At 33.9% G+C, this 15,641-nt stretch overlaps 1 protein-coding gene across 1 annotated transcript in view; it reads right to left on the reverse strand.

Moving 5' to 3' along the window:
• The window catches only part of DPYD (dihydropyrimidine dehydrogenase), an 830,145-nt gene that overhangs the window by 667,018 nt on the left and 147,486 nt on the right, over nt 1-15,641 (reverse strand). The window contains 1 exon segment of the mRNA XM_033092743.1: nt 1,362-1,449. Within this exon segment, the coding sequence (XP_032948634.1) occupies nt 1,362-1,449 (88 nt within the window).

A 15,641-nucleotide genomic window follows, 5' to 3' on the forward strand; every position in this document is an offset into this window, starting at 1 on the left:
ATTGCTCATAGATTATGAACGTCTAAAAGGCAGATATGTTTGGTAGATAATAGGTGTTCAATAAATAACAACTATAAAAATAGTAATAATTTGTATAGTATTTACCACTGAATGAATAGGAAATTTAATAATTCCACATCAGCAATTATTTGTTGAATAATTACTATGTTAGAGATTTTCACATACTAGTATTAGTCAGTTTATACCACAACCTTGTAAGACACATGTGATCTTTCTTTCGTAAATGAAAGTAAAGAAATAAGGAATTTTCTCTGGATTCACAATAAGCAGTCAATCTAAAAATTCAACCTAGATTTCAAATCCTAATAAATCTAACCATGTAGGTTAATACCATTCCCTTTACCTAAGTAATAATCTTTAATTCTTTTGAAATCCTAACACTATATAAATTTATCATTTTCTCCTAAAATATTTTAAAATAATTGACATATTAAGTAAAGATTTTTATATATAAAAAGCGACCTGGTTGTTGAAGGAGCGCATTGGATTTTTGTAGCATTTTAGGAAGTAAGTGTTAAACCTTATGAAAATAATTCTCTGCATTCTTATGGTAAGAGTTCCTTCAGCTTCTTCTCAATTGTTAAAAGATAAGACACTTGGCCAAGAGCTTACAATGCTCCATTCACAAACAAAAGATACTATTAATCATTCAATCAACCATTTACTTAGTGAATGAAAACTGAGCTTGGGCTTAGTCTTAAGTTGATTAAAACAAACAAACAGATAAAAACCCTTAAAGCTCAAAATTACTTTTGTTCTACTCATGTCCATAAACACCTGTTTTCTATGTTATTTAATTAATTAATTAATTATTTTTGGTTTGGGGGAGATTTTTGTTTACAACTCTGTCAGTCTCTATGAATTATTCCAAATTTTAAATTAACTGAATTTTAGAACAGAGAAGTCCGTGTCTTGATGTAGCTCAGTGTGCCAGACTTAATACCAAACCACATTTTAAAACAAAGATACTTTACATGCTTAATACTCTTTTTCAGTATCAAATTTGAAAAGTGTTTTGATAAACAATGACAGTTCCTATCCATAAGCATTTAGCAAGCTTAAGCTAGTGTCAATGTATTCAGTGAACGCCTGGGTTAAAAGGTCATTAATTTCAACATAAAATAATCATTAAGACAATAAACAATAATGTTCATTTTCACAATAATCATATCACAACTTGGAAGAGACTAATTAATAAAATGTGCCACTTTTTTCACATGCCTATAGAAATTATATTTTAATATGTTCACACAATTTACTAAGACAAGCTTTATGCTTTAATCACAGGTCAAAATAGAGATCATTATTAATTTCATTTGCAGAGATAAATCTGAATTTACCTTGTTTGCGATACTTGTGATGAACGATTTGATATCTAGATTGGTTGGACAGCTCTTCTGACAGGGGGCATCTGCACATTTCAGGCATCTAGGAAATAAAAACCAATGGATTAAAGAAGCTTTCTAAGTATATGTTGTCTGCCCTATGCCCGTTCAGTTAGTGTTTAGTAAGAACACATAAAATTGTACTATTTTTAAGTACAAAATTTTTTTTTAAGCAACAAAGTAATCATATTCTTTCACTTTTTGCACACCTTCAGAGATGTATAAACTAGTACCATTCAGGCTAATAACCATCTCTTCTTTGGGTGTTCCTCCTAGAGTTTAAGAGGATCATGATTATTTAAGATACATTATTTACTCATTTACTAAATCAGTCTTGTTTTGCTCCCTCACTACACTGATAACACTTAGAAAATACTCTTTTATGAGAAAAGTTTTCTATGCTATGCAGACCACAAGTATTGTCCAAGTGAAAAAGGTAGTTTCTCATTTTACCACTTGTAACATCTTTTCTTCCTTCATCCTTCCCACTTTTCCTTTCCTTTCTCCCCTCCTTCTTTTGCTCTCATCATCCTTCCCCTCCTCCAGTTTTCTCATGTCTTTTAATCTACATACCTTCCATATGGCAATTGAGCTTTGTGATGTATGCTTCAGTGCACAGCCCAAATCCACATCCTTTCAGACTGAAGCATTTACTCCCCCAGCTGCTCTGCCCTCAGCTGAAGAGAACAGGCTCTACCAAGGTCATGCCCTCTTCCCAGTGGCAGCCTGCCTCCAATTACAGGTCAGTGAGGGGGTTAGAGGCCTAGGCCCTTTGCCACCTTTTGGGGAACACGTCTACAGAATCCACTGCAGCCTTCATTGTGGCTGTGTCTGTCCAGTTCCGATTCCTTCACTCTTGTGTAGATGTTGATCTTCTACACTTCCTGCATACTAAGCCTCTTAGAATCTGCTTCCTGTGGAACTGACCAGAGGCTTGCTCAAACTTGGTGTGCCTCAGAACCATCTGGGAAGCTTGGTAAATGTCTCAGTTTCCACAAACGAGCCACTCGTGAGTCTGAGTGATCAGCCTGGGAATCTGCCTTTTGAAAAAGCCTCTGCAGTGATTCTGATATACGTGGTTGTATCCACATAGTGAGAAGGGAAGCTTGGTAAATGTCTCAGTTTCCACAAACGAGCCACTCGTGAGTCTGAGTGATCAGCCTGGGAATCTGCCTTTTGAAAAAGCCTCTGCAGTGATTCTGATATACGTGGTTGTATCCACATAGTGAGAAGGGAAGCTTGGTAAATGTCTCAGTTTCCACAAACGAGCCACTCGTGAGTCTGAGTGATCAGCCTGGGAATCTGCCTTTTGAAAAAGCCTCTGCAGTGATTCTGATATACGTGGTTGTATCCACATAGTGAGAATCACGATTCTATAATTACTACTTCAGGTCTGGAACCACTGGCTAATACGGCCCTTAATTTGTACATTAATATATGTTCGTTCATTCGTTCAGTTATTAAATATTTAATGACCCCTTGTAACATGGCAACCTGCGATATGAGAATATAAAAGTGACGAACAAGACCACCACGGTTCTGCTGTCATGGAGTTTGCAGCTTGGAGGAACTACAGTCATATAAAACATACTTGTAGTAGTCAGTGTAAATTTGGGTGGAAAATAGACTGCCAAGGAAATGTATAAGAGGAACAGTAGTCCCGGAGGGAGAAAGTCAAGCAAAGATATTTGGGGGGAGTAACGCTTAAAGGAAGCTTGGAGAATGAGTGGGCATTAGGGAAGAAAAGGAGGGTGGGATTTGGAGTTCAGGGTCACTCAAGACAATAATCCAAGAATAGAAACAGTCCGTGCCAAGGCCTGGAGAGAAACAATATGAAAGGATAAGTGAACTACTAGAATTTGGTCTAGCATAAAGTGAGAATACGAGTAAGGAAAATTGGACTGGAGATCTAAAACTTAAGATGTAATACTGTCACATTTGTCAGAAGACCAGAATTCTCTGAGAATTTCACTGAGAATGAATTCTACATTGCTCAGTGACAAAGGTGACTAGCTAGCTCATTTTCTATCCACTTCCATGTGTAAAGACCTTGGTTCATTTCCTTCGAGAAAACAATACCAGTCTCGTTGTCATTCTTTTGTAAGTAGAGGAGTCCTCTTTATTATCTGAACCAATTTCTCAGTACCTAATTAATATCTTGTTTTTTAAATCTGATCTCTTTTCTCTGGTTTATGCCCTTAGCTTTCACTCTAAATTAAATTTTACACAATGAGTACCGAAGGCTTTTCATAATCAATTGTCCTCTCTGAAATGTAGTCATTAAACCTCTCTCCTATCATTTCTCTAAATGCCATTGTTAGATTCACATCTATCATTTAATTGAATTCCTATCTTCTCATACTTATGATTTTTTTCCTAAAACACTGTCACTGAGTTCAAAAAGAATTTATTGAAAGTATTATCAGCAGCATACATTGGACAACAATGCAAACAGAGCAGAATGCATCATCTTTTTGGTTCTTGATGTTGAAATGAGGTGATACTTATAGTTATGTTGAGCATTCATAATAGTTTAAAAGAATTTCCTAATATGTGGTAAAATAAAATACCTAAAAATTCAGCAAATCATACACCATCTTAAGTATCTTCTAATTTATAAAAAAGTCATTTCAACAGTTTTTAAAATATCTATCATTTAATAGGAATAAAGCAACATATATATATATATACATATAAATGCACAGGGATCCACTGCCATTAATCTCACTTATCGTGTGTGTGTGTGTGTTATCCCTAATGAAGTTTTCTGCTTTTTTTTTAAACATCCCCCTTGAATAATAAGCAATTAAAAAATAAAGTTATAATGTCACCAGGTATGAAAGAATCAAATTAGTTCCCAGTGTATTTTTCTGTTCTTCCAGAGAAATCTTAAATTCGACATAAATAGTTTCACTTAACAACACTGACAATGTAAGGATTTTTAGTTGTGGTTATTAAGCCTCTTTACCAAATAATTCTCCTTTTATTATTGAGCTAGTTCACAAATAACAGCTGTTGGAAATGTCAGATGTTAATGAGGCAGGGCAACGCAAACCTGAATTGTAGCATTCTTTTTTTTCTTTGGCGCCATGAATATGCCAGAATGGGCTGACTCTGATAATAATACCATCTTGCAATTCTCTAAGCGCTCTGCAGACCTAAAGTGCATCAGGCTGCCATTAATCCCACTTATCACTCTGACAGCTCAGTAATTACACTACTGCTATAGCCAGGTAGTCCTAATAAAATATCAACCACTGCACTGGAATGCATACTGGTGAGATGTTTTATTAAACTTGGTGGGGGTTGATCATCAAGTGACATTAGTGTTGACCTATTTTTCTATTTGACAATAAATTGTCCTTTGACCATGCCATAATAGATATTACAGAGTACATTTACTGTACCAAATCAGAAAGGTACTGTGTTACAATGATGTAGGCAAATGGTGTAAATAAAATAGCAGAAATGCATGTCAGAATGCTATTACCTAAATTGATTTAAATGATTGATACCATGAAAAATCACAGACACAGTACTTAGGGGAATATGTCAACAATTATTGCAAACCACAGTTCTACATAAATTTTCCCTTAGAAGTAACATTTAAATTAGACTTGTTTTTATCTCCAGTCATTTAATTCCCTTTTTATGTTTCAAAGTTACTCTGTTATAATGAAGTTTATTTTTAAATGCATTGTAAGAGACAAAAAGTTAATTCAGATAAACAATACAATAATATTTTAATCCCCAAATAATTACATTTATACTGAGTATATTAAATTATTTTTAAAGCAATGAAATATCGTAGATTTTTTTACTAGTGTAAACTTGTTTTCAGTTCCATATTTAATAGACAGCATAACCATGGATTTCATTATAAGCCAAGTATAGAATCCTTAACAATGTTAATCGCTCCTGATTCAACATGACCATAACAAATGTATGAAAACTTTAGTGCTGCTACTTAAGAACAAAAACTATTAGATATATATTTATCCAGGGAAAGAGAGCTATCATTCCTATCCTCAAATATCAGTGAAACTGAACAGTTTTACTTCATAGTATGACACCAAAAAATATCATAGTGAGTAATGAAATAAGCAGCATTTCATTCTTCACACATCTAAAAACAGACTCCTGCTTCTTTTTCTGTTAAGCATCCACAACAGTTAGAATTGTAACCTATGGTTGTTAAAGAATTTTCTAATCCACGAATTTAAATAATTTATTTCTCAGTTTAAAAAAAAAATCACAGGTCTATTTGAAAAGCTTAACACCTCACACTGCATTGTGTTTGTTTTACTTTTGCTAGTCTTTGGTTCAATCATGTCAGGACTGTTTCATCTAGCTATGTATAATCTATATTTTCCATACATAATCAAACTGGACAAGTTGGTATTTACATTTAAAAAATTAAAATATTTTGCAATACTGATGTTGTATTTCCTCAGATCTTTGATGTTCGGTACATTTATTTGGAATTTCTAACTAATTAAGGACTAATTGTAGCATATGGGTACGGTATCTAACTTCACTACCCTAAAAATCACCAGTGTAGGCAAATATATAGTCTAATATCCTTCCCAAATGGCAATATTTCTACTGAGTAGAATTGAATATCAGGTTGAATAAGGAGTATGAATCAAGGCATGGAAGTTAGAAGTGTCATACATATGTCTGAGTTCCACAGCTTACGTCCCTTGTACCCAGAACCTGTCTTAATAAAAGGACCCAAGACATGATGGGACTAATTAAAACATGAAGGGATTAATTCAATATTCTGATAAGTTGAAAAGTTAAGAACCATTCTGCGCTTCCAATAATTCTCTCCACTTCTCTCAATGTTCCATTAATATCCTTTCCTATATACTTTCTGACTCTGCTTCTCTGATTACACCATAGGTTCTTACTAGCTCAGGGGTATTTCTCTGAATATTTCCAACATGCACCTTGGCCCAGCTTCTACATTCTGCTGGGCTAGAAAGCTAAGGCAACATCAGTAAAATCAACTTAGTTTTTTTAAGCTACCCACCATTCTGCCTTTTAGTCACACCAATCAATGATGTTCATGTTTAAGACTCTTAAAATACATTTGAATGTATAGGTTAATGCCAAAACATAGTTTTTAAATAGAGGTATTTATCTACTAAAAATTTCCATTCCCATGTGGGTACTTCAAGACAATTCAAAAGAAGCAAAATTTATTACAGTACACAATTCATACCACTGATGCTCAAAATAGTTTGTTGAGTGATCTTGATCATGAGACTAGAAATAAAACATGGTTAAAAACTTTTCTACAATCTTTCTGTAATCTGTCAAAGCATTATTAGTTTTCTCAGATACTAATGGCTAAAAAATGTGTATTATACACTTTTTGCATATTTTAAATTAAATGAAAAAACCTAAGTTAAATTTAACACTCATTTTTGATCTTCATATATAACTGATTCTTAAAAATTAATAAGACTATTTTTATATCCACTTCATAAATAGATGAGAGCATTGAAGCTCCAGAAATCTCCCAGTAGCCTAATGAGGCCAGTGGTGAAGGCAGCCGAAGAAACTACTAGAACACATGTACCATCTTACACCCAGAACTATCCTATTCATGTATGAAGACAGGTTAGAATTTTAAAAGATGATATTGTACTGATCTCATCTCTTGGCAACATCAGTGCTTCTTTGCCAGAGTAATTTGAAGACTGAGAAAAAAGCAGTTAAGAAGTCACAGCTAGAAAAAGACTACAATATCCTCTCTCCTGGAGTCCAATTATAATTTAAGGAAAATAAGAAGTAAAAGGTAGTCTCCTCAAGAGGTTTCTCAAGTCAAGAAGACAATGTTAAGGTTTTACCTTAACTATTAGTAGTCATCAAGGCACTAATTCTTAAAATTAAGAAGCTAATTTAATTACAATTTTAAACAATTTTAGCATAGCCACTTCTATTGGAAAGATACTTTTCTATCATATTCTTATTTTTTAAGAATTAAGTATGCTACAAAAATCTCAACAGCATAAGAAGTCACAAACTTGCACATGTATTACCCTGAAAGCAAATAAAATATTTACACAAATCAGTACGTATCACCTTCTGAAAAATTTAAACAAACATATTGTCCTATTTTAATAACACAGAGAGTATCATCATGAATATCTAAAGAATGCTTAAACTTAGATTTTTCTCTTTCTTACAAGAGAAGATGAAACTTAAAAATATGTTTTTGTTGCACAGAGGTAGAATAAAAGGATGGAATGGAATTAGTATAAATTAATAACTGCAGGAAGATTTATTGAAAGGAAATAAACACACATCATGCATATATGCATAAGATAGACTTAATTAGGTATGAACAGAGAACTGAGTCTAACTAAAGGAAGCAGGAGGGTCAGTCCTTAAGGCTTTTAGAATCTACTGGGGCTTTATGATACTCGAAATAGAAATAATAAACAATAAGACAAGATTTAATTAACAATACTAAACAACAATACCAAAATATCTAAAGAAAATACTTGTATTTGCCACATGAATGGTACTGATGTTAATTATGCTGAGATTATTGGAGAAAATGAGATCACAGTAGGTTGCAGCAGTGAAGGAAGAGACCCCCATTTCCCTTCCTCTGTTACAAATTTATTTAAAGAGTACGAGATCATGACTTACAAACTGAATTGTTGAAATATAATAAAAACGCAACTATTAGAAGTAATTAAATATTACACATTCATAATTTTAATACATCAATAATACAGTTACAGTAAAGTCAAAGAATACAGAACAAATTAGAGTTTATTAAATGTTTTTCTACCCAGTAGACATCTAGACCCTAAAACCTCTGATAAAATTTCATCCGTCATGTGCAGCTACAACAGAGGTACACTTTAATCAAGAAAACCAGAGAATAGCGTAGATAAAAGCTCTGCTTTATGTCCTGTGGCAATGGTCTTTTTGGCAACACTGTCTTAGGAAACCATTCTTTATCCACTTTAAAGATGGTGGGGATTGAGAGTACTTAAAGGGATTGAAGATGAATAGATTCAAGAGGAAGATAGAGTTTCCTCTGTCTTGCAGTAATGAGAGCGATAAGCCCGTACCTAAAATAGGGTTCCTTGTAAGATCTGGACAGCATAAATATAGGCAGCATAAACAAATCAGATAATACATAGCATATAAGAATGACATCCATCCATCCATCCATCCATCCATCCATCCATCCATCCATCCATCCATCCAATCTACCTACCTATTCATCTACCTACATACCTACCTATTCTGTGTGCATGCACCCAGATTTCTGTACTTATGTGTATGCTAATATTAATTAAGTGCTCGATGTGCTTGCTTGTCCAAAGCCTTTAAATGTTTTAAAACATAGTATAAACGTTAAAAGAACGGGCTCTGGTGCTTGATTGCCTATATTTAATGGCTAACTTCACAATACTGGTTTTAAGACTGGGCAAATGCCCTAACAACCCTGGGCAAATGGAGAAAATACTTTGTACTTCAGACGTTTAAGAATTTTTTAAAGGTCTAACAATTAAGTTTGCGAACTCATCCTAGAAAAGGTGCTACATACTTCATTGCTGAATTGCACTATGATCACCTTCAAAGTACTCCCCTTAGGAAGCTATACACCAACACCAGCGCCTAGTCCACCCTTCAAAGCAATTTTGGAACTCTTTTTCTTTAATGGCCATCAGAGCTGTTGTCATATTATCCTCGATGTACTGAATGTCATCCAAGTGTCTTCCTTTCAATATTTCCTTTATCTTCATATAAAGAAAGAAGTCATTCGGGGCCAGATCAGGTGAATAGAGAGGGTGTTCCAATACAGTTATTTGTTTACTGGCTAAAAACTCCCTCACAGACAGTACAGTGTGAGCTGGTGCATTGTCGTGATGCAAGAGCCATGAATTGTTGGTGAAAAGTTCAGGTCGTCTAATTTTTTCATGCAGCCTTTTCAGCACTTCCAAATAGTAAACTTGGTTAACTGTTTGTCCAGTTGGTATAAATTCATCATGAATAATCCCTCTCATATAGAAAAAGGTTAGCAACATCGTTGTAAGCAGTTCACAATCTTAATTGTCAGACCTCATACATACATTAAATATAGCAGCTATCTGAAAAACAAATATATGGTTTAAGTCTTCCTTTTCTCTTTAGGGGATTTCAGAACAAGAAAAAATTATTTTCATTAGGAGAATGAGAGACGCCTTCTCAGACGGAGGTACTTATGCTGGATACTAAAGAACAAGTAGGATTTTATCCTGTGGATGTGAGTTTACTAGAGCTTAATATTGACAGCAAGTTCTGGATTCACATGTGGTTCTCTGTATTCCACACAGCAGCTATGACTGCACCATGTACATTTTAGCTGCCCAATAATGTGAATGAATGAATGAAAGGGAAGGGAAGGGAGGGGAAGGGAAGGGAAAGGAAGGGGAAGGGGAAGGGATGGGAAGGAAAATCTATTGCCCGATGCAATCCATTAAAAAAATATATGATGGGTTCATCCAGGGCAGAGACTATAATTGACGTTTGCTTCTCAGTATCTATGCTAGTAGCTGGCACATGTATAGTTTCTCATACATGTTTATGGAAAATTCCTCAGTTAGTCGCTGCACTTCTGCAGGAACCAAATCACTAAAACACAACATGTCAATCTCATCCAATACTATTTATACGAAATCCTTTCTTCTTCTGGTTGTTTCTCCATGCTAGTGGTATGATATAAAAATACTCTCGTCCTAAAAATCAGTTAACTCAAGATGATAGGTTGGACTGTGAAATTTCACAGTATACTGTGAAATCTGTGCTTTGGAAACTAACTAACAGTGTACCTGATCTTTATTATGGATGTATTGTTGAGCATCTAAAGGATGCAATTAGTAAATATAAGAATCCACGTGATAAAAGAGGCTTTCTTTCATTCCTTCTCTGCTCATTATCTCCTAGCACTTCTACATTTTCAGTGCCCATATTTCTCCCTTCCCCTTCTCTATGGCTGTCAGCTGATGAAATGGTAACAAAGTATTTCTCACCCTCCAGAGGAAGGTAGCACTTTCCCCTGACAAAATATGCTATATATCTACAAATATGGTGTTTCCTTATGTAACTGTTAATAATTAAGAAAATACCTATATTTTATATAGTATTTTACTTTGAATAAGTTTTATATACAGGTGACCACATACATCCACAATAAAGATCAGTTAAATGGATTAGCATAGTCTAGTTAGCATGCAGTCAGTTTCAAAAATCCAAGCTTCACAATACCTTTTATAGTCCAACCTACTATTTTTAATTTAACTATAAGCCACATGTAATTTTTTTTCAAACCACATAATGTTGCTCACCACAATTGTGGCTCCCCTCACATTCTAGACAGCTGTTACATGATGCTCAATATACTTTTGATCCTTTACAGATCTTAGAGGGAACTGGGTGACAGTACTGACAGTTTTTATTATAGCTTTCCTACTACTCAATAATCTTATTTCACCTGGACTATTTCCCCAGTAGTGTCATAAAATCTTTGATTTATATCGAGAATACTTCCAGGCTTCTTAGAAAAAAGACATTATGTTTGTAGCATATCCATGTGCTGTGCAGATGATCTTTTCAAATTTCAAAACACGTGTTATATGTTTATCTTAATGTCAATGAAGCCCTTTTAGGAAGGGTGACACAAAAAAAGTCATATATATTAGTCATAGATGCCCTAAAATTTTACAGCAAATTATAAAACAGAAAAAGCTGTATATGTTATGACTTATTTGCAGGCAATTTTAGAAATAATATAATAGTAATAATGACATATAGATTTTTACCTGGTTTCTAATAAAGATGTAGAAGAGAAATAAAGTCAAATAGGTTAAGCCATAAATAAAATAAGTTACTTATTACGATAAAATTCCTAGATTTATGGGATATGTTGATTATGAAAAAATAATACTTATAAACCTAAGGGCATGTGGACTAAGATGTGGGGTAGATTTTACTTTATACAATGTTATATTGTTTGAATATTTTTGTAGTGAGCAAATATAACATGGACTTTAAAAAATTTTAGATGCTGTTATCAACTAAAACCACATTACCCTGTCTTTTTTTTTTTTTTTTTTTTTTTTTTTTTTACATTGGTCATTTGAATTGACCGGGCAAAAATAAATCCAGGATGCTCTCATAGTCTCTTTTCCTCTCCCCTAAATACTTCAAGAGTTTTACAAAGGATCCAGTTAACAGCTTTTAATAGGATGACCACAATGGAATATACTTCAGAGTATTTGATGGTTCACAAAGCTAACAGAACAAAGGGTCATGTCTGGCCAAAGAAATAAAGAGCGACAGCACACGTGCTGAGGAAGTCAATTAAGTTAAAACAAAGGTGGAAGAAAATAGACAGGCTTAAAATTATAAGATAACATTCACCAGTAATAGAGTTTAGAAACAAATTAGTCCAAATCTTAGCTATCTAGATATTATAGAGCAATAGAAAAAATTCAAGTCAAAATTATTTATTAAAAAGCTACTATATTCTAAGTTCTGTGCTGTTGAAAGTGGGGATTTACTGAACATAACTTGGAAGATGGTGACTTAAGAATATACTGGGCTTACTTCATGTAAAAGAGATTTTTGTCTAACTTTTTTCCTTTGTAAGTGCAACAGTGATTGCAAAATTTTAGATGCTGAAAGAACAGATTTGGAGAGCAATAGCCAGATCTGAATTTTCTTCCATTTGGAACTGTTCATTTTCATGTGTGGGGACCATGCAGATTTATTTTAAAGTTTTACTCTATAAAAATGATGCCACTCCCACTTTTATCTAAAGTAAAAGGTAAACATCCCCCACATTTCATTCATATTTAAATATTCATTCTTTTACTTATCTAAGTCTCTGTTGAGTACCCCAAGTAAAAGAAAAATGTATTCAGCACAACTTTATCTATTTTTTTAAAAAGTCTTTTAACACAATCCTGGAGATGTTTATAAAAACCCTTCTGATCATGACATTCTCCCGCTCACAGGGAGACTTTTGGCAGAAATGATCCTTGAGCTTTGGTTCCTGCCTATTTCACTCCTAGAGCTCCAGTGGCAACACGTGCCCCACTCTAGAATTCCTTAGTTCCATGAGCCAGTCAAGTCATTTTTCAACCTCTGTGCTTTCCAACATGCTGTTCTCCTACCTGAAGAGCCACACTTGAAGCTTGTTTCAGAATTCAGCATAGGTGTCTCCCGGAATACCCTGTTTTATCAAAGCAGTTGCCACATGAGACTGCAACAACGGATTGACTTTTCTGTTCTCCCTTCTGTTTCCTCCTCCAATGAGAGAATGTGTGGGTTCCTTTGTCTTTGGTGTTGGTCTGCTTGGCAATAGATTAATTTGAAATTGGATGAAAACTACAGCCAGAATTCTGCGAATACTCCAGCTATTGCTTTTAATGTTTGGGGAAAAATGTTCTTTTTAATAATTGCAAACTTCTATAAATAATATACACTTATAAAGAAAAATATCTGTTTTATTTAAGCAGTTGGTTTACTTTATTTAATCAATGCTTATATAGGTGATACTATATGCAAGCATTACATGTGTTTTGTAATATTAACTCATTTAATCTTCATAATCGCTCAATGATGTAGACACATATAAATATTAACTCACTATACCTTTATAAGAACCTGATAAGGTAGATACTGTTGTTAGTCTCAGTTTAAAGATAAAGATACTAAGGCACAAAATTTCTTTCTCTGATTCAGGTTTGAAATCTTTTATTGCCTATTTCTGTGATCCTGGTGATCATTAAGAAGAAAATAAAAAGCTTCTAAGGGTCTGTGATTCTTGGTTTTCTCTTCTACTTCATTCTAAAATCCAGCACTATATGGTGATGTCAGAGTTTGCCTCACAGTTTGTGAAAGCCAGATTCAGGACTTTCTAAATCTGACTGTCTCTAAAGCCCAGCCTGTGAGTATCATCATTATATTTCTACAGTAGTTCTCATAACAATATCCAGTATCCCCAGAGAATTTGAGAAAGTTTTCTGATAAAATATATAAAAACCATACGTGTTATAGTGATTATTATACAATATATTCCATAGATGGTTGACTAAAAGCAATCTAATAAAACTTCTTATTTACTTTAGGAAGTGCCCAGCAATAATGCTTGCATATCATGTTATTCTTTACAAAGCATTTTCTTTTACATAAATTACCTATAGAAATCGTTAAGATCAATCTTTCCAGCAGACAAAATAAAAGCAATTAGAAACAATATGTAGAAATAGCACAAATACGAGTGATAAGAGATCAAATAAAAGTATATTCCACATCTAGAATCATGACCACGCCTAAAATAATGTCACTAAGTAACACTTGGAACATTACATATTGTGGCCAAAAAATAGTTAAGCCCCAAATTTTCCCAGTTAAAGCTGTTGTGCAGACCACTATTACTTCCCACTAGGTTTGTTCAAAGTGATTTAGACACTATTTCAGTGCTTAGGAGTTTAATGCCTAAGAAACAATGCTGACATTGTACATGGAGAATAGACAGAAACTTCAGGAAATTAACAAATATGGGAGAAAAACAGATAAAAATATAAATGTTTCATCTTTTCAATTTAATTCGTATCTTAAGGTGGACCAAGGTTTCAGGCAATAACACTGCTTGGAAAATGAACTAAACTGACGATGGTCTGATCATTACGAAAAGAATTTTGAAAAAATATTAGTGTAGACACCAAAGTACACAATGTTCAGCAACAATATCTTGAACACATTCATTAAAAATACCTGCCTACATCTTAATATGTCATAAACTCTAAATACAGAAAAATAAAAAAATAAATAAAGGCAAACAACATATATTTTTGTAAAAATGGAAAATCCCATCAAGTATGCTTCTAATGAAAATGTATTACAATCCTGACAATGCTGTCACAGTTTGTCACATTCACCATTAAATTTAAGAAAGCTGAATGAAGAATTTGAGTGAAGATAATAGAACTTAAAGTGTTTGTGGCCTGTTAAATCCTAACATATTATGTCCTATGTTTATTTGCTTTTTTTTTCCTTCTCTCCTTCTTCAATCAAAAAATATCTATAGAGCACTTGTTATTTGCTGGGGTTTTGCTAGATGCTGGAGATAACAAGATGAGTAAGGCATGGGTTCTGAGAAACTCACAGTGAAGAAGTCAGATAAATGAATACACACTCTCTGGTAACGGAGAGGTGAGAGAGGTACAGATTTGCCCTCAGTTTAGAGGCACTCCCATCTATTCACTTCTCTATCTTTCAATGCCTAGTAGAATGCTAAAGACACAATGAATGAATTTTTCTTCAGGATGCGTGTGTGAGTGTGTCCTATGTACAGGACAAGTAATACAGGACTTGAGGAAGATATTCAACGGGATGAACTGTATTTATTACTTCTGTCTACTGAAAGTGGCATATAGCTCTCTGTCCAACTGCTTTTAGATTCACTTCCACTGTAAACAGATCATCTCTTTTTTCAACAGATCTCTCCTCTTTTGCCCATATACCTTCCATTAGGTACCCATTGCTACACAATATGTAAGAGAAAATATAGTTTGATAGATTCTGGATTTAAATCCAGCTCTATCTCTTATTAGCTTTGTAATCTTGGAAAAGTTATTTAAATTCTTTGTGTTCCAGCTTCCTCATTTAACTTGCTAATTATAGGCAGACACTACACCATTTTAGGGAGGATTAAATAAATTAATATATGTAAAACTTTTAGTGCCTGCCATATAGAAAGTGCTCAGTAATGTCAATCATTGTTTTAAATCATTTGTATTACTATCTAGGAGCAATGGAGAATACAATGGAGTAAATGAGCACTGTCTTTCAACAGCTACTGGAAACAAAGTGCTATGGTGCAACTGTAAAATAATGACTACCACATAGGTTGCAGTGACAATTAAATGAGATAATTATGAAGAGCACCAACAACAATGCCATGCTCATAGTAATTTCTCAGTAAATAACTAGAAAACATTTTGAAAAATATCTTAATCTTCCAAGTCAATTACGGAAGTGAAGTGGTAGCATTGTGAATAAAAATAAACTGTACAACCATAAGAGATCATAAGGAATAACATATGTAAGACGTGATTGCCATGTGCAGCCATAAGGTTTATAATAAAAGCAGAAGCCACACCACACCCAAACATTAGCTGATCTCCAGATAGCCCACTAGCATGATGAGTCACT

This window comes from Rhinolophus ferrumequinum, chromosome 22 (assembly GCF_004115265.2).
Source record: "Rhinolophus ferrumequinum isolate MPI-CBG mRhiFer1 chromosome 22, mRhiFer1_v1.p, whole genome shotgun sequence".
NCBI lineage: Eukaryota > Metazoa > Chordata > Mammalia > Chiroptera > Rhinolophidae > Rhinolophus > Rhinolophus ferrumequinum.